The 23,703-nt window shown below is 34.9% G+C and overlaps 1 protein-coding gene across 1 annotated transcript in view; it reads left to right on the forward strand.

Moving 5' to 3' along the window:
* The window catches only part of ATP8B4 (ATPase phospholipid transporting 8B4 (putative)), a 71,359-nt gene that overhangs the window by 17,201 nt on the left and 30,455 nt on the right, over positions 1 to 23,703 (forward strand). Inside the window, 7 exon segments of the mRNA XM_067305793.1 lie at positions 11,048 to 11,098; positions 11,100 to 11,118; positions 12,003 to 12,072; positions 14,445 to 14,528; positions 22,245 to 22,362; positions 22,364 to 22,404; positions 23,550 to 23,605. Coding sequence (XP_067161894.1) covers positions 11,048 to 11,098; positions 11,100 to 11,118; positions 12,003 to 12,072; positions 14,445 to 14,528; positions 22,245 to 22,362; positions 22,364 to 22,404; positions 23,550 to 23,605 — 439 coding nt within the window.

The following is a 23,703-nucleotide window of genomic DNA, read 5'->3' on the forward strand; positions in this document are numbered from 1 at the left end:
AAGTATTTATTTTTATTCCTTGAGTCAGATAATTTCATAAATAAAAAAACAAAACAAAACACCAAAGCCCATTTTAATAAAAGTGACATTTAAGAGGCCTGTGCTTAAAATTGAAACTCTTGTTTTTGTCTCACTCTGTCTTAAGTGAAACAATGTATCTGTAGAGAATTCAGACCTCTTAAATGTGCATTACTGAGTAGAATTTGAAACTGCTTTTTAGATGACCCAATTGCTGAATCAGACTAAAATTTGGCCACTTAGTTACTTGATGGTATCTGTTGTATCGCCAAAGCACATGGACTTTCTTGATGCTCAGCAATTTTTTTTCCTATCCTCTCTGATGTCTTGCCCTTAATCTTTCACCACTTGTACACCACATGTGCTAGACAAAGTGTCCATCAATGCACTTAAGATAACAGGAAGGTCAGAACTCTTGATTTTTGTTATCTTCAGCTCTTCTTTAAAATAAAAATTTTGCAAATAAATGGATACCAACAGCTCTCATTCAAACCTTTTCAAATGCTTTTGTATAGCACAGCATATTAAAATCATGCTGCTGTTATTAGTGACATATGTTAGTCACCCACAGAGCAGTAATGAAAAGCAGTCCAGTCACTTGAATTTTGTATGCTGTCATAATTACAATTATATCCTTTGCATCATACAAGTGAAATTTGAATAAATAGGATCCTTACTGGGAAGGATATTATAGGCAATCCCCATTCTTGTACTTCTCTTTCTCTCTGAGTGTTCTTCAAACATCTCTTAATAGATTTGACAAAATTGGCAACACATTCACTTTTTCATTAGCAACAGATTGTGTTATTAAATCGTTTGAAAATTTAATAATACAGAGCATAGATCTACTGTCCTTATTTGGTAAATGTTGAGGGTAGTTCTCGATCTTCAAAAGCAGTTCTGTCTTTGAATGCCTGTCCATATGCATCTCTGCTATAAGTGCATGCCCAAGTATTTAAGACTGAATAACTTCTCCTTTACACCTCTATTCCTTCTCATTCAGTTCATGAAGGTAGAATGATACTATCTCAGATTTTCTACTGTCCAGTAAAGACAGATCACTCCATTGTTCAAATTCCTTAAAAAATATTTTTTACATACTAAAAATATTATAGATTCTTAGGTATTTATGATCAGAAATGGCTAATTTTGGTTCTCTTCATCAATTTGGTACCTATCCTAGGATTATTCTACTACAAGATAACCGGACATGGACTCTCCCTTTCTGATCTTTCTGTTCCTCCTCTTGTGAGGAGTGAGGTGGGTAACCGTATCTAGATGTTTGGAAGTTGAACTGATGATTGCCTGTTACATTGATCAAAAATCTTACAGGAGCTCTTTCTGAGTTGTCCTGTCCCTCTCTGTACTTACAGGAGGCTTGAACCTGTTTATACTTGGCAGGGCATTTTTACTGCCTTACTGGTGAAGGTGTCTATTTTCAATGCAGCAAGGTAGAACCAAAGCAATATGGCTGATGCTTTATGTTCCTGGTTCTCCAGCATCTCAAAGTCTAATGGTTTCATAGCGCAGGTATTTTATGTAATGCCAAAGAGGTGACCATTCCTGGACTTAAGAAAAAACGGAGTGCCTCAGTTTGCACATTAAAGTTCAAATTAATGATTTCTGGCTTCACTTCTTCCTGTTTCTGAGCCATTTTGTTTTTTATATCACGGTAGCTTAGAAAAAATTTAATTAAATGATGGTCCAGCAAAACTACCAGGAAAAAGTACTTCTCTTGGGGAGCAAGAAGCTTCATGAGGTTGCTGGGAGTAGCAGCAGTTCAGCTGGGCGTTAGAGTTCGTAGGAGACGTGCTGGAATCTCTATTATATAATAGTGGTTCTACCTCGGGACTGTATTCGGACAATCAGGCACCCTAAATGCTCCAGAGGGATGGGCTCGATCATTTTACTTTATTGAATAATGATTGAGGAGTCTGGTGTGATTCTCTGAAAAGGATCTCAAGATAGACTAGTCGGCCTGAACTGCCAAAAAGAACTATAGGACTATTTGTTCCTAGGTTAGCTGGTATCCTTGAATCCCTTTTGGTGTGTCCCTGGTTTTGCAGTCAGGAAGACTTGAATACTTTTTCTCTGATTCCTTATGATTCTGATGGCTCAAGGTAAAAAGGAAGTGGTGCTAATGATATGATTTGCACCATATGACCAAAACTATGTTGATATGAAGATTGTTTTTGACTGTTGGTGAGAAGTTCCAGTTTTGTGACCTGCTTGCTGGGCTTGCTGATGCAGAGTCCTGGGCTCAGTGCCACTTGTGCTACCCTGCTGTACCCCACAGAGTGCATGTTGGATGGCTCTTTGATTCATATATGTCTGTCTTTTTGCTCAATTCTCTTATTCCTGTGCCAAAACTTACCTTATGCTCTTGAAATCAAGAGGGCTTTACATATTCTCAAAATCAGAGCCTTCAGCTATTCCCCAGGGTTGATAGCTGAGAATCTCAAAAGCACAGCCACCTTTGGGTAGAGACCATTGGACTTGATAATAGATTGCATCAAAACCTGTCATAAGACCATGAAATCCTCTGTAATCAGAAGGGGCTCAAATAAAGTTAAGCTACATCAGTGACAATACCAAAGAGTGTGTGCATTATTTGCATTTGAAGAAGAGCCTACTGGAGGTATATGCACATTTTCATAAGGCATAATCATTGCAGAGGTATGCAGAAATGGTGTTGTATTTGGCAAAGGAGTCCAGCAGTTTCTGTTTAGATGGAGGACACTAATATCACCTCAAATAATTTTGACAGTGGGGGAGGTTATTTCTTGAATGTCACAGTGTGTACATACGTTCCCTTAAGGATAGAAATGAAACTTACTCGTAACAGGAATCCTTGAAGATATACATATGCAGGCTCCACTTTTCATTTTCTTTTGGAGTCTTACAGAGTCTTCCTCAGATCTTTTTGTTCCCAAATTTTGCTTTGGAGAGAGACCTGAGGTAGTGCATGGTTCACTTCACCCTAATATGCTCAACATGGGGAAAGAATTTACTGAAGTGATTGGGCAGAGCATGTCTCTGAGAACCCCTGACTGGGGGATGCAGCTCTCTTTATGACTGATTTTTTTGATATTCTTGGTTTGTGTTTTTGTGTTTCATTTTAATGTTGATCTAAAACCTCTGGGAAACATTTTTCTAAACAAAGCAGATTTAGCATCAGTCATGTTTACATATTTTTCTGGTGGACTTCATAACAAGGTAGGGAATTAAGTGAGAAATATATGAATATATTTGTCAGAACATTAGCATGTTTTGCATAACTTCACAATAAATACTATATATAATATTAAGGACAGAGTCAGATTCTACAAAAAAGGATGTCATGCCAAACCAATATCTAGGAAAGATAAAGGAAATATTTGCTGCCACTTGTGCATTCAGAATTTTGTACTGCAGTCTGTGGAGGGCTAATACAGTGCCAAATAATGCTTGTTTTGACTGAGTAATTTCGCAACATTTGACATCACATGTGATGCACACTGGCAATATCTGGCATCCTTGTCGTACTTAAAGGATACGACGGTGATCTCTGTACTGTATCTTCCTGCTGATTTCTTTAGTATTCCACTCAGTAGGATATACTGTAGCTTAATAATAACTACAGTTCTTTTCCTTACAAAGGTCTTTCCTCATCCTTGCACAATACCCAATAAGCAAATTCAATGTACAGGGTTATGAGTTCTTTCAGTTCTTTCCAGTGTTCTCAGTAGCTTCATGGGGTTTGCCTGACAATCTGCATGGTGAGGTTGTATGTTGAACGAAGGGCTGAATTTGCATCAACTTCCCCTGGATGCTTCTGGTGTTAAATTTTAAATTAAACCAAAGTTTTTTAAAAAAATCATTTAAATCCCTTTAAGAGTTTTGTTGTAGTTTTCTATTGTTTGTTTCAGAACTCCAAAATATGAAAGGGGATGAAGCGATTATAACTTGTAAATGTATTTGCTAGCCTTTAAACTGATAATTCTTTTGTTCTTGTTAAAATTAGTGGGTGTTTTTGTTTTTTTGTTTTTTTTAGAACCACCGCACAACTCAAAGTATTTGTCACCCTTTATATTTGGATCCATCAGCTTTTATCAAAAATAATTATTTTTGGCAGCTTTGAAAATACTCCTGCAGTTGTCTCTCACAGTTGAGAGTAACAATGAGTAATTTTATTTTGGAGTTATTTTGTTTTAAAGCACAAATATTCAAAATACGGTCTTTTTAGTATATATGCCATTAGAAATGGGTGTCATCTTAAGAAAACAAATGTTCAGGCACATCACTTCCTAACTGATGATTTGAGGAATGTATACAAGATAAGCAGCTAGAATTTTTCTGAATGTAAAAGCATGCCCAAAATAGGAAAACTGAAATAATGTCCTGTTGACGATCTGTCCCAAAAATCTTGTAAAAATGCATGTTAAAGGGCATCTGGCATTAAAGAGAAATGAGGAAGGGTGAGAGGATTCAGTCTGGAATTGATTACTGAACTGGCAAAATATAAACTGTCTTTTGAAGTATTTTATTCCACTCTTGGTTTGTAATTTGTCTAAAAAAATTTTTTTTTTCATGACTCAAAAATGACTATTTGCAGACCTGGGAAGTGTTGCACTCTGGCAGTTAGTACATACAGAATAGGTTCTCCAATACTATTACCCAATGCCAATATTTTTCAGACTTGTCCACTTTCAGATTAAAAGGTCTGAATTGTTCAGCCCTCCTTTTTACCCCCTCTCCCTTTTTTTGTATTCCTGTTAGAGCAAGAATTTGTTGTTTTGTTTTACTTGTATTACTGTAACCTGGATGCCTGGTAGCACCAGTCCTGTTTTGATTGGCATTTATGCAGTAAGGTGTTTGGTTTGGCACAAGTTTTTGCATATATTGGGAGAATTACTGCCATATTTTTCTATATGACCATAGGAAGATAGTATTTTGGGGAAAGATAGAATCATTGTATGTATCTGCTTGGTACACAGGATGCAATGTAGGCGGCAGATCCCCAGCTGAGAATCTGCATGGAGGAATCTTGATAATATACAGACAACTTTGCTGATACTTTTGAGTTCTCTTTGATCTGAATTTTAGCTCATGATATCAACATTTATTTTTAATTTTCACATTAACTCTTATGTTTTAACTCATGGACTCTAACTCCCTGACAGCTTTAGACTGTCTGGACATGCTATAGGAGGAATGAAAAGAACAGCTTTATCATGGAGAGAATATCACTAGTACTGTCTCCTACTGCTTTTCCTGTTTCTTTTGGAATGGAGGACCTGCTTTAATGGTTTGTAGGAGGTTGATGGGCCCCAGATATCTTTGGGAAATTAATAATAAAGCGCAGAGAAAATATAGCCTGTCTTGGACACTGAGGAGAAAACTGTTTTGTTGTCTTATCAAAGTGATGCTTTCTCTTGTAAAGTTGGATGCTGATCTTGCTGTGTTTGGTAGGTTTGTTGAAAGCCATAGGAGGAATTGTATTTGTAATGTGAGTGAAAATAGACCAGTATAAAGTGCATTAAGCCTTTTTATTTCTTGATTAGAAAAGGAATCTGAGATCATTCTGAATCCTATTAACTTTCTTCCTGTTTAGATACTGAAACATCATTTTGTAAGCATTCATGAAGCTGACTTTGCTTACTGCTACTTTCTGGTGGAATCTCTGTTGGAATAAATAGTATTGTCTTTCATGCAGAAAGATCACTGCTATAAACAGATGAATGATTTAAGAACTGGTTTGCTGTTTTTATTTAAGATGTATGGAGCTAGTTAAAATAAAAGCTATAAAATTATTGGAAGTCAGGTGTTTGTATTATAGATAACTCCTAAGTTTAATTTATTTGGACATATTCTGCAAGCACTGTAGACTGGGGGAAGCGTTTATATTCAGCTGTGATTCCATTTAGAAATTCCATTCCTTTTAGAAATGGAGCAGGATGACAATTAAGAATCTTCTTGGATATAGCTGCTTCCTAGAATGATAACTATAAAGAAAAGTATTATATGGTGCCAAATGTTAGCAAGAAGTTTGCCAAACTAATCAAGGTAAAATTATTAGTCTTACTGCAAACAACATTCTTAAATAAAAATCATAGGCCCCAGTGTTTAGGTAGATGTCTAAAGGCTTGTTTAAAGTTCCTCTGTGGACATGAATATGTGCAGTGTGTGTGTATATAATAGATATCTATGTGCGTGTGTATATTTTAATGATGTAGAGGAAAATGGTTTAAAAGAATACTTACTAAAGACTGACTTGCTTAAATAGATTTTTCAGTGGCAGGAGATGTAGAGAAGCTTTTAAGCCTTAAAAAAGCAAAATAAACAAAAACAACCCCCACATAGTAAATCAGAAGAGTGAAAAGAAATTCCAGCTACTATAATGAGGGGAGTGCTTACAGAGCACAGTGCAGTGGATAGGCTAATCAGCCTGTGCAGATCATTCCACTAATTTAATTTTACTACTTCTAAATATAGGTCAGTTCATTAGTAGCTGTTTAAGGTGCCTCTATTGGTACTGTGTTGTGCTCAGCTGACATACCGAGAGTAATGGATGAGTTGTGTTGGTCTATGAATATCTTATTCAAGAACCCATTAACTTCCTGCTCTTTTTGGAATGAATTTCAAAGTAGCTTTGTGCTTCTGGTCATAAGAAGAACTTTAAGACAGGTGGCACTCGAAATGCACAAAACTGTAACCTGTTTCAGAAGAAAAATTTTAGTGAATAAGTGTAAGGCTGTTTGTTATGCTCTTTGTAAAAATTGGTTCCATTGAACAAAATTTCCCTGTAAACCTGTGTGGAAAAAACTCAGAATATCTGGTGTTTCACTTGTATGAACACTGATTTTTCTGTCTGCTTAAGCTGCTGTGTCCAGTTTAGACTGTATTCTTAGTAAATGTGGGTGCTTTAGTGATGCTTTTCAGGCAGACTATTCCATTTAAGTTTACATTATAAAGGGAAAACAAGATGTTATAGAATTTTTTCCACAGTAAAACTTCATGATAATGAAGTTATCAAGATTCATAATAAACTTCAATGAACTTGGACTTTTATGTTGAAAACACATGTTTACAAATGATTTCCTTATTAATAGAAATTTAGCTTATGAATACCTTCTTGGTGCCTAGCTCACAGTTTTCTCTCCACCCCCTGCCAAACATAGTGAAAATACTGGGTGGCTTTTGACAAAAGCTAGGGTAGATGGGAAGGAGCACAAAAATAGTGGTCTAGGCAGCTGTTTGTAGTGAGTGTGCTGAAGTCCAGACTTGCTTCTTTCCAAAAGAATATTTATGGCTTATTGAACTATCTGAGGTTCAGCTGTGTCTGTGGAAACTGGATGAGATTCTATTTATTGCTGGAAGATCTGAGAGGTAGAGATAAAGTTGCTTGGTTTTAAGTTCAAAAAAAAAAAAAAAAAAAAGTATGTAACATAACTTACTGAAACATGCATGCACACACACCATCCTGTGCTCACGGAGGAAGTTGTGCTCCCTAGGGCTTGCTGGGAATAGCTGGTGCCGCTTGCATCCGAGTTTTTAATAGCTTTCAGTCCTAGCCCAAACCAAACCTGATCTGTTTTCTGACATCTCCACTCAGTGACATTGTCCTACTTTTGGCAGATCAGCCAATCTAGAATGCTCCTGAGATTCTTGTGCTTCTCTTGCCTCAGGTGATGTAGACAGGCAATAGGATGCCAAAAGAAACTCAAAGTGCAGCAGGAAATAGGTGGAGAACCATTCACATCATATTAGGGGTCCAAGCTACAGCTACTCTGAAACTTCTGTGCATATCCAAAAAAAAAAAAAAAAAGCCCCCTAGAATCTGTGTGTATGACTGCACTGCTGCTTGCGCTATGACCAGTAGAAGCAAAGTGGCAGGAGCACCACAGATTTTCCCGAATGCTTACATACAGAGGAGATGACAGGTGGTAGTAGAGTTGCCAAACTTTATCGTTCTTATTTAGCTTTGGAAAATATGTGAAAAATAATATTCTGTGTTCTTAATAAGATACAGGATTTGCAACTAATATGGGCAGTCCTATGTATTATACAGCCAGGCAGACTTGTGTTTTTTTAATAAGTAGAAACAATGGAATAGAGAACATTCTGTTTCTCTGCACTTTCTTGATTTAATGTTAATGGATAGAAACATGTCTGTTCTCTCTGCAGATGTTACATGGAAGTTTTAAAATAAAAATTAGAGTTACAGAACAAAAGAGTTCCAGAGTAATCTGTTCTGATGAACTGGTGTTATTCTTTTATGTTTATTTTATAAGCTTTACCACTTTGAATAGATTCTAGGCTGGGATTCCTTAAGGATTGGTGAGATTTGGACTCAGCTGAAATTCAGTGGGACCTGATCATCCAACTTCATTTCATTATTTTGAAGTTCCTATCCAAAGTGTGTAAGACAGCAATTCCTGGTCTCTACCCCACAGCTGCGCACTCAAATGGAAAGTGGCACTGCATTGAGGCAGGTGTAGTTACCTAGAATCAGGTGTCGAATTGACAACACGTCAAGGTACTCCAGTTGATCAATGTTACTGGGACAAGTCTAATGCAGGATTAAAATATAGCTACCATTTAATACTTTATTTTCTTGTTGCTCAAAGGAGTGTTTTTCTACACACAGAGTATATAATGCATATCTGATCTCAGAAAGGTTCAGATTTTAGGAGTTAATAGCCTTCAGTCTCTGCACATTTAGAATACGGTATAGCAGCATACTGTTGTGACTTAATGGTGGTTTTGGGTATGTTTTGATATATAAATTTTTAAATTGCTGCACAAATTAAATACATTTTCTGTGTAAAGCCACAGTAATTAAAGATTCTTAATTTTTGAGTTAGATACAAGTATGTGCACCCAAACATGTATCTATATGAGCACACAGGGTTTTTTTAATTGAACTTAAGGTTTGTGGCATTGCCACACAAAATCCCATTCATTTTATGGAAGAAGTGAGTTTTAATACTTAGCATTTGTGGATTCAGTGGGCATCATTTCCACATCATGAGAGGATTTTACAGGTCCTGAATGATCTGGACATAGATCTGCCTCTTAGTCATATCATCAGCTTGGGTGCCTAAAGGGTTTTATGAGTTTTCTGTTTGTTTTTGTTTTTTTTAAAAAGCCCTGAAAAAGCAAACTCTTCGTAGAAGAGAAGTCACAGTAAAAGAAGCTTTAGCATTGTGTTTATTTAGAGAAAGATCAGATTGGTTTACTAAAATCAGTACCTTAAAAAAAAAAAAAAAATTTTTTTGGAAACCTTCCTCAAAATAAATTCTTTAGAAATCAAAAGCAAGGCTGTATGCATCAGAGATACATTACTATTTACAAATCATATTCATGTAACAGTTGCTGCCCTGTTAAAACCAAAATTTATAATGAAGGGATGTTGCTCCTTTTTAAGCATAAGAAAATCATTTCAGTGCCAAATATGAACCACAACTTCAAATTATCTGGACTTGTTTCAAAAGATGTCATAGATAAACCTCAGCTACTGGCTAGCAACATTTTCAATGGATCTTATGGGTTCCCTTTTGAATGTTGTCTGTCAGGTATAATTGTGGCTTTTATTCCTTCTGCAGAAGGCAGTCTGCAATTCCGTATAGGCTCATACTCATTAATTGAAACAGGATTGTGCTTTATTTTTGTTTTGAGGACAACTTGGTAGCCATTTCAGCTCTTGTTGGGATTAATGCTCTTTAACCATTGATCTCCTACTGAACCGATGAACAATAGATTTGTCTAGGTAATGTCACTTAGATAGGAGTGTGAACTAGTACTCTATACAGCATCAGTTTGGGATATAAAACTCTGAAAACTGTGGATCTAGGATTCCATTTAGATTGCTAGTAAAGATTGAAACTTCCATCTTGATCAACTTCTATCTTGACCTAAGCTTTGTTCTACAAATTATCTTGAGAAATAATACTGCAGATAATTACATTTCCTACAACTATTTTCTTTAAAGATTATCCAAATGCATTAGCGCACCTGTAAAACTAAATAAAATTAAGTTAAATATGCTGCAACTAATGTACATTTCCCTACTTAATGAGATAAAGTACAGAAGACAATAGAAATGGAAAACTAGTGCATTCTGGCTCTAGATGAAAATGCTCTTTTGAACGTTTTCCAGAACAACATGTACTTGGATCAGTATTAAAGAGAAGTATTGTGAATGTCTAAGCCAAATGACCTAGCACGTTGATACTGCAGAGCATATTTCACAGTTATATAAATTTCTAAACTGTTTTTCAGTCCATAAAACAAGTAAATTAGAATTTAAGCTAAAAACAAAGGAAACCTGGCTTTAGTTTTTTGTTTTATTTTCTGGAACTGACTCCAGTAGCTCAGTATTGTTATATTACTGTTGCAGAGAAGCACTAATTCTTTAGGACTCTAGGAAACAAGATATGTGAAATGGTATTCTATTCTGCATTAAAGAACCTCTGAAAGCTGTGTTGTTACTCAGTGTACCTTTAGGTAAAAATGTCAGTGAGCTCCCACTTCATTTCAGTCCTTCAAGTTAAAGTAATATTTATCAATAAATGTTTCCCCCACTCCCACCCACTGCGTTATAATGAATGCAGATATAGAAGAGCAATGCGAATGCTGGCAACAGTGAAGTATTTTTCAGATGTGAAAAAGAGCCTATTGTTTCATTTCTGCTTTCATTATCTACATCTTCCATACTGCTTTGCTTGTTTTCATTTTCTTTCTCTCAACCACTATTTTTGCTCTGTAATGATGCATACAGCAGTTTAGTAAAGACTGTTTTAGTCTGTATGAATCTGTTAAGACTCTTGCGGTAAAAGTTAAGTACTTTTGTCACTAATAAAACAAAAAATTGAAATTTCAGTCTTTTTTTATAAAGGAGGTTTGTTAATAAATGGACAGTGTCAATTTCAGTAGACTATCTTAAGCATTCATTTCATATTTTAACGCTACAGTTTTTATAGCACTGTAAGCTTACATAATTATCTGTAACTAGAAATGCTATTTGTGTATGTCATCTCTTTCATAGATTCCAGGATGAAAAATAGATGAATGTAAGAGTTGGTGGCATCATTAAACTTGGAAAATCAGTTTGTGGCTGTAAGTGATTTGAATATTTTTCTGTGAAATACATATTCAAAATAAAAAAGGAATAGCTTCTGTTTTTAATTTCTGTATATTATATTTCTGAGCACTGTATTCTGTTTCTTGCCCCAAAACCTTGTGGTTCTTCTGTGTGTGTATAATTTTTTAGTGCTTTTTGCAAAATAATGATATTGTGATAAAATACAAATATGATCTGAATAAAATTTAAGGTCCTACAGTTTAAGGTCTTATACAGTTGTACAGAAGACTTGCTAATTTGTATGGCAGGTTCTTAAAGAAGTAACAAAATGCTAAAAGTAAAATTGAGACTTCAGATATGCTCACAAACATAGGTCTATATTAAAGCACTTTTACTTATTAATATACTGTTATATCTAATGTTTATGTTCAAAGGCATACGTATTTCCATTATACATATCACAAAATCAGAGTCACTGGTTTAGTGAACTGGTATCACTGTTGCCAATTTTTTTTTGGCTGCATCTTTAGACTAGACAGGTGTTCATTTATTGTCACATGGTAATTTAGAATTTAATTGAAAGCAGTGTAAACTTCATTTAGAAGTTTAGGACTTCATGGAGTTTTCTATTATATTTCAAGGCATAAGTACAGTCAAGCATTGGAGCAACCTGCCCAAAGAGGCTGGATGGTTTTAAGAACTGATTGGATAAAGCCCTGAACAACCTGGTCTGATCTTACAGCTGATCCTGCTTTGAGCAGGTGGTTGGACCCTCCAGAGGGTCTCTTGCAACCTGAATTTTTCTATGATTCCATAAAATAAAAAGTATATACAGATAAATTTTCTACTATCTGATTGTTTTATGGCTTTTTTCTTCGGTTTGTCAGAGCTCGACAGATATGACCAACTCTTTTTACAGGCTGATCTGTTACTTTTATCTCATAGTGAACCATGTGGTTTTTGTTATATTGAAACTGTTGAAGTTGATGATTAAGATTTAATTTGGTATTAAATTTGAAAGTGTAGTATGCTTGTGCATATTGCATTTATATTGATCAAAACATATTTATACTATCCTTCGAGTGACCCTTGTGTATTGCCACTTTTTCAGGTGAGGTTGTACAAAAAATAAATAGGATGTGAAAGAGAATATAATTCAGGAATCTGATCTTACAGTCCTCTTTAACTGCTAAAAGACACCCTCATCTTAAATACTCTGCACTACATTAATACAAAAAAAGTGTTGATGTTTTAAAGTAAGCAGTTAATTTATTTTTTTGCTTAAAGCTGATATTAAAAAGGATTACTCACTAGTAACTGTAATACTAAATTAGTTTTACCAAATAGCATTTAGTTACCTTCATAAGAATGCTCCTTTCTCACCATTATAAAATAATAATAATAATAATCCAGATGACTTAAGCTGAGAGAATGATTCACAACAGAATCACTGGAGTGTACCTCTTCTCTCTATTCCTTTATTTCAGGGATATTAATAAAATAAAAATGAAAAGTTAAAAATTAGGTATGCTTCAAAGAGCTGGTGGTTTGTAGAATTTGGAGATACATGGGAGTTCATTCACAGATACTCTGAGACGGAAATTAGAAAATACCATCTGGAGTTTCAGTTATTTGGTTCTTTGCAACTATATTTACAAGCAAAATAAAACCTGTGCTGCTTCAGCCTGTCTACTGAGGTATGCAGAGCTGCTACAGTCATAGACGTGAGGAGGTGAAGAGGAGGACTGAAATTTGAGACGACCACAAGTCTTTTTAGAGACTATTCCTCAAAATACTCGGGCACAGGAAGGGAAAACAAAGCAGCGTGAGAGCCCCGCAGAGGGCTTGGATGAAGTGTTACAATGTATGAGCAGCATGCAAAGAGTAGGAATGTACAGATCTTATCTTGAACTCTGACTTCCTGCAACCAAACTCTATTTATAATACACAGTTTGTGGTCTTTCCTAAATTATTTATTAACCTGTTTGTGAAAGATATATCTGTCAAATGCAATTGCAGTTTTAAGTGCTTATTATGCCAGTAGACAAGGCTGATGCTGTTACTATAATGTAGTATAGTTCTGGAACAAGTCACATTTTTGTGTGCGTGCTCAGATATGTGATGACAAATTGTGGTACAGGAGCCCAGAGTGACTGATGTGAACCATGACTGAAATAAACTGCTTAATGAAAACCAATTCCTCCCTTTGAAATATGAAAAACTTTACAAGTCTGCCCTCCCATTTGTGGTACATCTAGCTGTATTAATCTTTCATATCTTTTTTCCAAATACATTTGCACAATATTTTGCTAGGAATAGTATCTTTAACCATATGTGCATCTAAATCAGAATTTCATTTTTAGAAGAATAATGCTATTAAAGAATCTTGCCATTTTGAACAGACAAGACCAATATTGCCATAGGGAAAAGAAGATGTACAGGAATTTGTTTGGCATTAACTTAACATAAAACCAGAATCATTATTTTACTTTTTTTACAAAATATTTTTATCAATATTTGTGCTAGCAGCTGTGTGCATGTACTTGGAGATGCATCATTCCAGTTCAGTAATGAATCCTTAAACTAGGTTATTTTTCTTAAAAGACAGTTGTTGAGGACATATCCCAAGTTTTAGATGTTTTTAGTTGGCTCTAGTTGTCTTTAGTTGACTCTTTCCAGAGTGTTTCACTTTCTGATTTTCTACAGGAGGCTCTTTCAGTGTAGGAGCAGTGGCAGATGTAAATGCCCAGAAATGCTGTCAATAAAGCCACTTCTCAGGTGTCTGCATTTAAATTTGGAAAATATTGTCTCCAATAGACAAATTCATATTTAATTAAAAGAGATGATTTTCAAAGGGATGATTTTAATTCTTTTTCCTCCCGATTTTCAGGTATTATGAAGTTTAGTTATATTTTCAGGTTAAAAAAAAAAAAGATTTGCGTTGTTTGAAAGCAGTTTTTACTGTGGTATAATGTTCAGTTGGCAAGGACTCTGTCCTTCCCTTTGCGCTTGGTAGATTGTTTCTGAATTGGATGGGCTGTGACTAAATTGTATTAAATGCCCTGTTCGAAGCAATAAGTTATGCAGATGTACAATCATTCTGGTGGCAGTTTGTTTAAAAATGATAGCTCCTTCCCACAAGCCAGAATCAATTGTGAATGTGTTCTCCCAGAATAATAATGGAACTGTCAATGTTTTTCTAAGTGTTCTTTTTTATTTTTATTTTTTAATATCAGTGTGGTACCCCACTAATAAATCCAGCTGTTCTGGTATCCTCGTACCTGACATGCCATATTTAGCAAGGTAAAATTAGAGTGGATTAAAGTAAATCTTTTCATAAAGGTCATGTCACTAATTTGCAGTGAGAATAACTTAAAAGTACGTCAGACTTTATCCATTACTTCTGAACTTGGAGCCATTATTAGCAGGCTTGCAGAATTTGATGGTAAGTAGTGATAAAATTAATTCTGTAAAACTATTTTCAGATGTTGTTTTTCCTTCTTATCCTTTTGTTTTTTAGCTTGGAGTGAAGGAATGAATGATTCTAAATACTAAAAGCTAAATTTTTTTTTTTGTATTGTCAAGCTTAATGATATTGCTTAAGAATTATTGCTTGAGAAGGTTGCTTAAGAACTCATATTCTTACATCCTAGGTTATCATCATATTTGATTTTAACATTTTATAATAGTCTCATATTATGTTATTTAAACTACCAAGTTCTACACTTTAAAATGCTAGTAAGCTTTTGTAAATGACAGTAATGTAGTCTAGAGGCCAGTTAAGTCCATTAGGCTAACACAACAAAGGAAAAAGAAGCCTTTTTTTCTCATTGGCACTGGAGGATAATAAAATTGAGAAATTCCCACACATTCCCTTCCTTTCAGCCTTAATCCCACTGTTTGCCTCTTCCATTAATTATCTGGAGCAACCTACCCTTTACTTAAGTGCAGCTCCTTATAACACTTTGATGTGCTGTAGCCATGTGGACCTGAGAAGAAATGGAAACAAACCCTTCAGCTTTTACTGTTCTGAAGAACCCCCAGCATTACAAGTGCATTTTGAAATACGACCTCTTAATTGCTGACACACATGATTGTTTTTCTTTAATTTCAAATATTTAAGCACTGTTTTTGTTATTCCTTTATCACATTCCCTCATCTATATTCTCTCCTAATATTTTGTAGAGTAACAGTACAAACAAGAAATCTTTTATCTCCAGTTAAGTTTAGTCTTAATCTTTTGAAAGTCTCAAAAGTCCAGATTATAGTCTTTTATTTGTTATACATTTTCTGTCTTATTGAAACTGCTTTCTGGAATGTTTGGTGACTTTTACTATGTGAATATTAAATACAAGTAATATTTGTTACTCAAACTTGAATTTTTCTAAATCTAAAGAGAAACAATGGTTTAGGCCAGAGGAGTAGCCATCAGATTATGACTGAGCCAAACGATATTTTGGATTCACCAAAGCATGTGACATTATTCCACACAGTGCATTTTTAAAGAAGTCTATAAGTTACAATTTTATATGAAGTTACACACATATATAGTCATATTATGGCCCTATAGATAGCTATATAGATAATATTTTTCTAATATGTATTTTCATATATATTTTTACATATCAGTCATTATATATGTATCGTCATTCATTATATAAAATTTATGATTATTATGTATATGTATTAATCATCAGTTTTGCCCAAACCACACAATATTGAATCAGATTGTCTTTTATAAAGTTCTGTGATGCATTTTTTTGTGTGGGATGCTGATATTTTCTAGCTTTTAAGACTATCTTGGTTTTTCATCCTCTGAAGCTAAAGGACATGTTATAGCTCCAATTGTTCAATTCCAACTTTAAAGTGTTCATGATTCTATTTATAGCTCTTGCACCAGTTCTCTGACGCTGAAGAGTATTTTCTAGGCCCTTCTCATTTTTCCCCAAAACATGTCAGCTTTTAGGTGGGAAATACAAAAGCTAGACTTAAATGGTGTTTTTTATTGGCTAGTAGTTTCCTCTGAGTCCCTTTCTAGTTTTCTTGTTAGGTTTCCTGTTAGTTTGTAATCATGCAATACTGAAAATTCCTTTACTTTAACTTACATGATATGCACTTTAAACAGACAAAGATACAAATAATGAAAGAGCAACTGATTCAGGATAACTAAAAAACTGGTTATTTCTTGAATAGCATAAACATAACTTATTAAAATAAAAATAGTTCTATCAAATTTCTAAATTAATTTTGAGTGATTCTGTCAAGATCCACTTGTAAGCCTCTTTTTTAAGGTTTGATGCCTTTTTAATTACTGCTTCTTATTAGTTGCTGGCAAATGAAGAGTGTTCTGGAAGCTGCCAAGAAAGTGGACAGGAAGTTGCAAGTGTTGGATTTAGTTGGGTAGATATGGATGCCAGTGGAATCTCTTACAATTTATGACCTTTGGGTTCACTCTCAGTTGGGCCCATGTGTGGTAGGAAGATCATTTTGCACATGTGTTCTGGTTGGACAGAATGAGAGAACTGATATGTAGAGGTCTAGAGTATCAGAAACATCTCATGATATGAATGTCCTGGCTAGGCTACAGAAGTTGTAGCCCAGAAGGAGTTGGGGAAAGTCAAGATACCTGTTCGAGAATACAAGAGAGGGTCCATTTTCTTGTAGGAGGTTTTTACTGCGTGACTAGAAATACGAATTTGTTAACATCTTGTTACTTTTCCTTGTTGTAAAGTTCTGCCTGTATCTTTAGGAGTCTTATATTCCTTTTTAGAGCCTTGTCTCACTTCCCTGTTGCTGATAGGCTATTGATTATATTTTTAAGACACTAAGCCACTCATTGTGGGAGGGGAGGGCCAGGAAAACCTCCTCCAAAGAAGTCTGGCACCCTTGTTTCTCCTGAAGGGAAGGAGGATTTCCGTTTGTTTCTATCTGTTCAAACGAATGAACTGAATCCTGTGTCTAGGCTGAAAACTGTCTATTTGGAGTTGCGGCATATGTGTTAGAAGTTAGATGCATTTAAATTACTGAAATTGTGGCAAGCCATTTAATCTGTGTTTATTTTCATTCACTTGTTTATGTTGATGAACAGAGGCAGATTATTACAGTTATTAACCAAAGATGTAGCAGCAGAGTAAAATGGTACAGGTGAGATTTTTAAACTTCATTTGAAAAATTATGGCAATTTATTACATGTATTTGTGCTGTTATGCTTATTGTAACAGCCTGATTTGACTCATCTATAGGTTGAGTTTAAAAAAACCCACTTATTTACTCTTTTACACTACCATGAATGTATGGTAGCAAATACAGATTTTATAACTGCTTTTATATTAGTGTGTTTAGGACACTTGCAGCTTGAATGAAACATTGTTATTTGTCATGTTGTGTTTTAGTCAAAGTTGTTTGATGTTATCTGGGATGAGTTTCAGGAAAACATTATGTCCTTTCTTGGTATATGAAAAAGGATTTCTTAAGACTTTCTTTAGACATTACTTGGCTTTTATTTCTAACCTCATACATGATTTCACAAACAAAAGTTTCATGGGAAACAAATTATCTCTGTTAGTCCCCAAACTGTACTAGACTTTGTTTAGGATTTACTAAGCACAGAGGCTATGCTGGACAGTAGAAAGGCTCTTTTGTAACGGTGTATTTACAAGTTTTTGATAACAGTGAAAATCGGAGTTTGATATTTTGAATAAATCTCATTCTTTGGTCTACTGAGTCAATAAAAAGGGTATTTTTGCCTACATAATTTATACAATTTGTAAACTAATGCAAATAGTTGTAATGCTGGAACAAATATTGTTACTGAACCAGCATTCATTTCTTCAGCTTCTTATAAGAATTTTATAGGCATTATAATTTCTTCCAAGGAAGGAATCTAAAAATATCGTAAGCTGCACATTCTTCAGTCTTATTTCTGGATGAAAGTACACTATATGCCATTTTGCATTTAATTGTCTTGCCTAACAGTTTGATTTTTTGACTGTTGTTGTGATCTGTTTTATGTAACTTATGGCAAGTTTACATATTTTTCATGACTGTTAATACTAAATTCTATGCTAGTGAAAGGTTTAGGAGTCCTTTACAAGGAAACACCCAGTACCATGTGGTCATTGTGACAGCATATCATGAAATAGGAAGGGAGAAAAATAAACCATCTATATTTAGCAAAATATCTATCCAGATTTTAATATTCAAATCTCTTGATAATGTAAATGATTGGAAGCATATTTATATTGATTTTAATTTAAGAGTTCACAAAACAAAAATCTGAAATCAAAGACTTCAGGCATAAATTTTTACTTTTAAAACAAACTGAAGAGTAGCCAAATTCAAGTATGGATTTAGCAGGGAGCTAGTCATAAATCCAGCTACTCTACCATCCCTGCCCTAACATCATCACTCTCTGTGGTGTTTGTCCTCTTTTAAGTGACATGGGCGAGACAGGAAAAACTCCTACTTCATTTTGACATTACATCCCCTAACCTTTAAGCAAGTTCATTTCTAATGCTTTGCTTTTCTATAGCAAAATATTTTGCTTCCCACATGCAACATCTTTTGGGCTATATATCAATAAAGTCATTTGACAAATGAGTAATCTGGAGTACCAGATTTAAGTTGGTCATATAACACATCGATAAGAGGAAAGGAGATGAAATCCAGGAATTCTAGCTTGCAGTCAGACTGATGTAGCTGATGAACAGATTCCCTTACATTTACTCTCTTATGCTATAGAATCTTCAAGTGTTGAGGATTTTAAAATAATTGTTTTCACAGAAGGCTGGTGTTAAAAAGAACCACTCAATAATGGAGACTTATTTCCATATACCAAATGGCAGTTACTTACTCTTAAGATCCTCTTTTTCTGTAATAAAATAGACTAGCAAAATCAGTGTCACTGGCAAGCAAATTGCCCAGTCCTTCCCAACAGCATCTCCATGAAATTTTAAAGATCTTTTAAAATTAATTTTATTTGTACTGTAATAAACCAGTATAAATTATAATATGCTAGGGAGATACAGTGATATGTTAATAGATAGATTAACATAAGCAAATAGGCAAATGGTAGGCAAAGCAAGTAGATCCAAGTGGAGTGTTCATTTTATTCAACTCAGTTTGCTTCCATGGATTACTTTTACAGTCAAACAACAAAAGAGATTCTTTCAAAGGGCTATTCAGTGCACACAGATTAGTTACCTTCTCTGAACACTTCTCCAGAGCAATCTTTCTGTTGATCATGAAGACATAGAGATTATGAAGATAGGGAGATGACCTGTCTAATTTAGCCAGCCAATGTAGATGTTTGCATAGTGTGACATAAAGCCTAAAACTATAAGCTCTAAAAAAATTTCCTTTATATTCAGATTTGACTGTGCTGAGCATGGGGAATGTAGACTATATCAATCACATAGACTAAATAATGAATTAAACTAAAAAATCAATATTCGTTAAGACTAGCATTCATTTGTCTTTGAAGCACACGAATAAGAGACAGATTCACAACAATGTTGTATTGAAAACCTTGTAAAAACAGTTTGTAGCAATATTTTTAGTAACTGATGGTTTTGTTATGGCAGTAAAAAAACAAACAAAGAAACCCCTGTTCTTTTATTTTGGCATTTCTATTTGACAAGCCACCTGAAGTTGTGGAGAAAATAAAATACCATTCGATTTTGGATTTAATAATGCAGGAAGAAGAATTAGAGAAATGTGAGCTTTGATGCTTTTGTTCCAAAAGGTAAATTAGATCATCCTTCTAGAAGTTCTTACTCACACTCGCTTTTTTCCCCCAAGATATTTACTTATTAGATTTTGAACAGTTATTTCATGTGAGCTATGCATACATTATTCTAACTGTCAGCCTAGAGGAAAATTTTATGATCAGCTTTAAAACCTTGGAAATAGTAATAAAGTAAGTAACCAGTGGCATACATATAACACAAAACATAAAGCTCATGCTAGAGGAATTTTTTCCAAGTGAAAACAAAGCTGCCAGGAAAAGAGATGTTTGTGTGGTATATTACAGTCTGGGTGATCTTATAACATAGGGGACATCTAATAACAATTTTAATATGAAAGAGCATTTTCTTTCTAGTGAAACTAGATACATACTTTTTGTGTGAAACCAAATGTGCTTTAGATTGCATAATAGGCAGTTATTGCATATTGTGTTAAGCTACACAGAATTTAGCAATCTTACGTTAACCAGGGCAGTTCAGTTTTGACATTTTATATTGCACTTCACTCTTAACCTCCAGGGTATGTAAATTAAGGACAGATGCTTTGTTAATTTGGAACCAGCGACCAAGCTCAGGGCACTCGATTTATGTCACCTCTATATGTGGGTGGCCCCTGATTTCATTCTCGGCATTCTGTTCCTGCAAGCTGTAGTTTGCCATTTCTGTTGTCACTGTAGAAGAAATGATTCCAGTTGGCTGCTACAAGTGCTTGTAAGACAAAAGCCTTACATCATAGGATGTTCAAGATGCTGTTAATGGAATCTTTTTAGGATATCTCACCATCTGCCACACAGTTCTGTATGTTTGCTGGTTTTTCCAAATTTGAGCATTGCCTAATTAGGATCATGGAACAAATTAAACAAAAGTTAAGGGAGGAAAAAAGCAGTGGGACAGCTGAAAAGAATCACTGGCATTCCGGTATACTCTTTAAATAAACATGGACTGTGTTCCACGGTTAAACGTGCACTGTACTTGTCTTGAGCCTCAGTTTTCTGTCTGTGGTATACAGCATTTAGCCAGAGGATCATTTCTATTTTTGACAAAACATTAAGAGAAATATAAAGTGTGTTCTATCATAATGCCACTGAAAATGCAGCCTGGCTGACACCACAGCAGAGGATTAGGAGCTCCAACATAAGCAGAAGATTGGAAACGTGCATTTTTCTCTCCTCCCCTCCTATATTTTTGAAAATTGGAATATTTCACTGTGAAAAGGTTTTAAGGGAATACTTGATAGATGGATGTTTTAAAGGACAGGTAGCATCACTTTAACTAATGCTGTATATTTGATGCTGAAGAGCAGGTTTAGGGTTGTTTGCTTGTTTGTTTATTTATTTATTGTGGTAACTTAATCTTAGTGTCCCTCTGTAGGGGGAAGGAAATTTGTTTCAGGTGAATCTAGAACCTTAGTGCTAAAGAGCACTGAAGCATGCTCTTTGTGGTGTGTAATCTTCATTTAGAACCAAATATATGGATTTTATTGGTCAGTTTTCTGTTTCTTAGTCTGGTTTTACTATCAGTGTATTTAATCAGTGTATTAATAGAATGCAGAAAGCTCTCTTACTACATTGAGCCAATGCAAGGAGCTCTGGAGAGGTATTCACATGAGTCAAGTTTGGCACCTAACATAATGAGCCAAAACTAAGCTAGATGGTCTCCTTAGTTTCCCCTGAAGTCAGTGGAGATAAATGGTAAGCACCTCTAGCAAGTGCCTCAGAAGTCTAACTTGTCTGCTTGCTTCTCTCTAATGACTATAAAGGGAGCTTGGAGAACATGGCTATTAAATTCAGGTGTCTAAACTTGTTACGAATATTCCCTTTTCTCTCCTCTTGTGCACAGAGACCCAGTTTATCATGTGTTTAGTATACAATCTGCAAGAGCCCCCAGCAGCTGAAATCTGATGACTAGTAGCTGTTAAAGGACAGTAAGATAACTACCTCATATTATGAGATTAATGTCAATATTGTTGCCTTCATTCATGACAGGCGATATAAAACTTTGATATGGTTCATCTTGGCAGAATCTGTGTGTGATATCCAGCAAATTCTTTTACCTTTCCCCTTGTTTACCTGCTTTTTATCTTGCTCTTTTTTGTATATTTGGGTTACTAAATTTTCTTATCTTTGTAAAATGCCTGGCACACTGTGGCTCTGATCTCAGTTAAGGCTGTCAGCACTGCCACTATGAAAATAATAACATTAATAAAAATTATATATGTATCCATAGAGTGCCACTTCTTCCTAGGTTTTAGTCTAGCCTGCTTCTTAGGATGTGAAAAGGTTTGCTGGTCTTTTGATTAGGGGGAAGGAATTTTATCCCAGGGTCTAATCCTCAGCATAAGAAAAACTACTACAGCCAGTCAGTATTGGATGTTAGTTATATGAATTGTCACTCCCTCTTTCTTTTTAAATTTTCAGGGGAAGTTGTGTGTGAAACTCTTGTCAAGTTAGATAAATTCATAGGAGGTTTTTTTGGAGAAGATAAGTACTCTCTGAATAATAAAAATATGCTACTTTGAGGTTGTGAGTTGAGAAACAGACTGGTGTTTTGGGATGGTTATTTTTGCAGGTAGTAGAAAACTTCCATTCTTTTAATCAGGTTTTCAATTACTTACGTATGAACATTTTGCAATTTGTACATGTGTATAACAGCTGTGTGTCACTGTGTCTTGGCATCTATATCACTAGTGAAAAAGTTCCTCATTTGTATAGCATATTTACTCTTAACATTTAAAAGAAAATTTAAATATATGTATGTATTATTCGTATTTTGTATATGGAGTACAAAGTGAAGCACAGAGAGGTTAGCTGGTGTGAGTGAAGGTTCTGTGCCATGCAGTGAAATGCTGTGTACCTGCACCTTATCTGCCTCCTTATGACAAACCAGTAGCTCTGGCATGAACAGCAATGGGCTGCATGGTTTTTAAAAACAAACTGGCACCAGCTCCTAACCTGATACAGTACCGTGCATTTAAATTCATCAAAGCATGTGTAGCTGTAGTCAATATGTATCCAACAAATGGACTGGGCAAGTGTTCTTGTTCTTTAACAAACATTGTCTTGAACTGATATTTTCTTAAGTTTTTTAGAAGTAAAAAAAGCCTCCAATTCAGGAACTTCCATGAATTGCGCAGCCAGCTGTCGAACAGCAGCAATCGAGACCGCCTTATCAGCAGCACTCCATATTGAATATGGATGTCAGGATACAATACTATATGTGCTCCGTATCCTTTCCTGACATACAAGTTGCCTGCATGCCATGCAAGTCTAGATGAGGGAAGTTTGGCATGAGCAATTCCACATGAAAAATAGGGAAGCTGGGCATCTAAAGCATGTTATAGTTACTCAGAAACTAATCCCCTTAAAATTCATAAGGGTGACTCTATTTTAGAGGGTAGACAGGCACTGAAAGGTAAAATGTCTTAGTGTGGTCTCTGGAATTTTCTGGCAGAGACAAGATTAAAACACAAAATCTGTAGTTTTGGGTGAACAGTATTTCCAGAAACTGCCTGGAACTGGGGTGAAAAGTTAAGTTCAGTAGTAAAGTTTGGAATATTTATAAACACCTTGTAAATTGGAAAATATTTTCCTAATTTTTACATCAATTATTTTTGTTTAGGTAGTTTTTAATATTTAATTTGTATTTAGTATAATGTTAAAAACTGAAAAAAAGTTTTAAAACTGAAGTGATGAGTTCATATTTCATTTTTTATAGGTCTCATGCTAAGTTAATGCAGAACAGTGGTAAAACCAAATTTCAAAGGACAAACATTGACTCTTTATAATCAGATAGTTAGAATGCATGTTTAATGCATAGTTAATGCATACTGAAACAGTGTTATGCTAATATTAAGACACATCAGCACAATTAAATATG

Source organism: Apteryx mantelli, chromosome 15 (genome assembly GCF_036417845.1).
Source record: "Apteryx mantelli isolate bAptMan1 chromosome 15, bAptMan1.hap1, whole genome shotgun sequence".
In the NCBI taxonomy this organism is placed as follows: Eukaryota; Metazoa; Chordata; class Aves; order Apterygiformes; family Apterygidae; genus Apteryx; species Apteryx mantelli.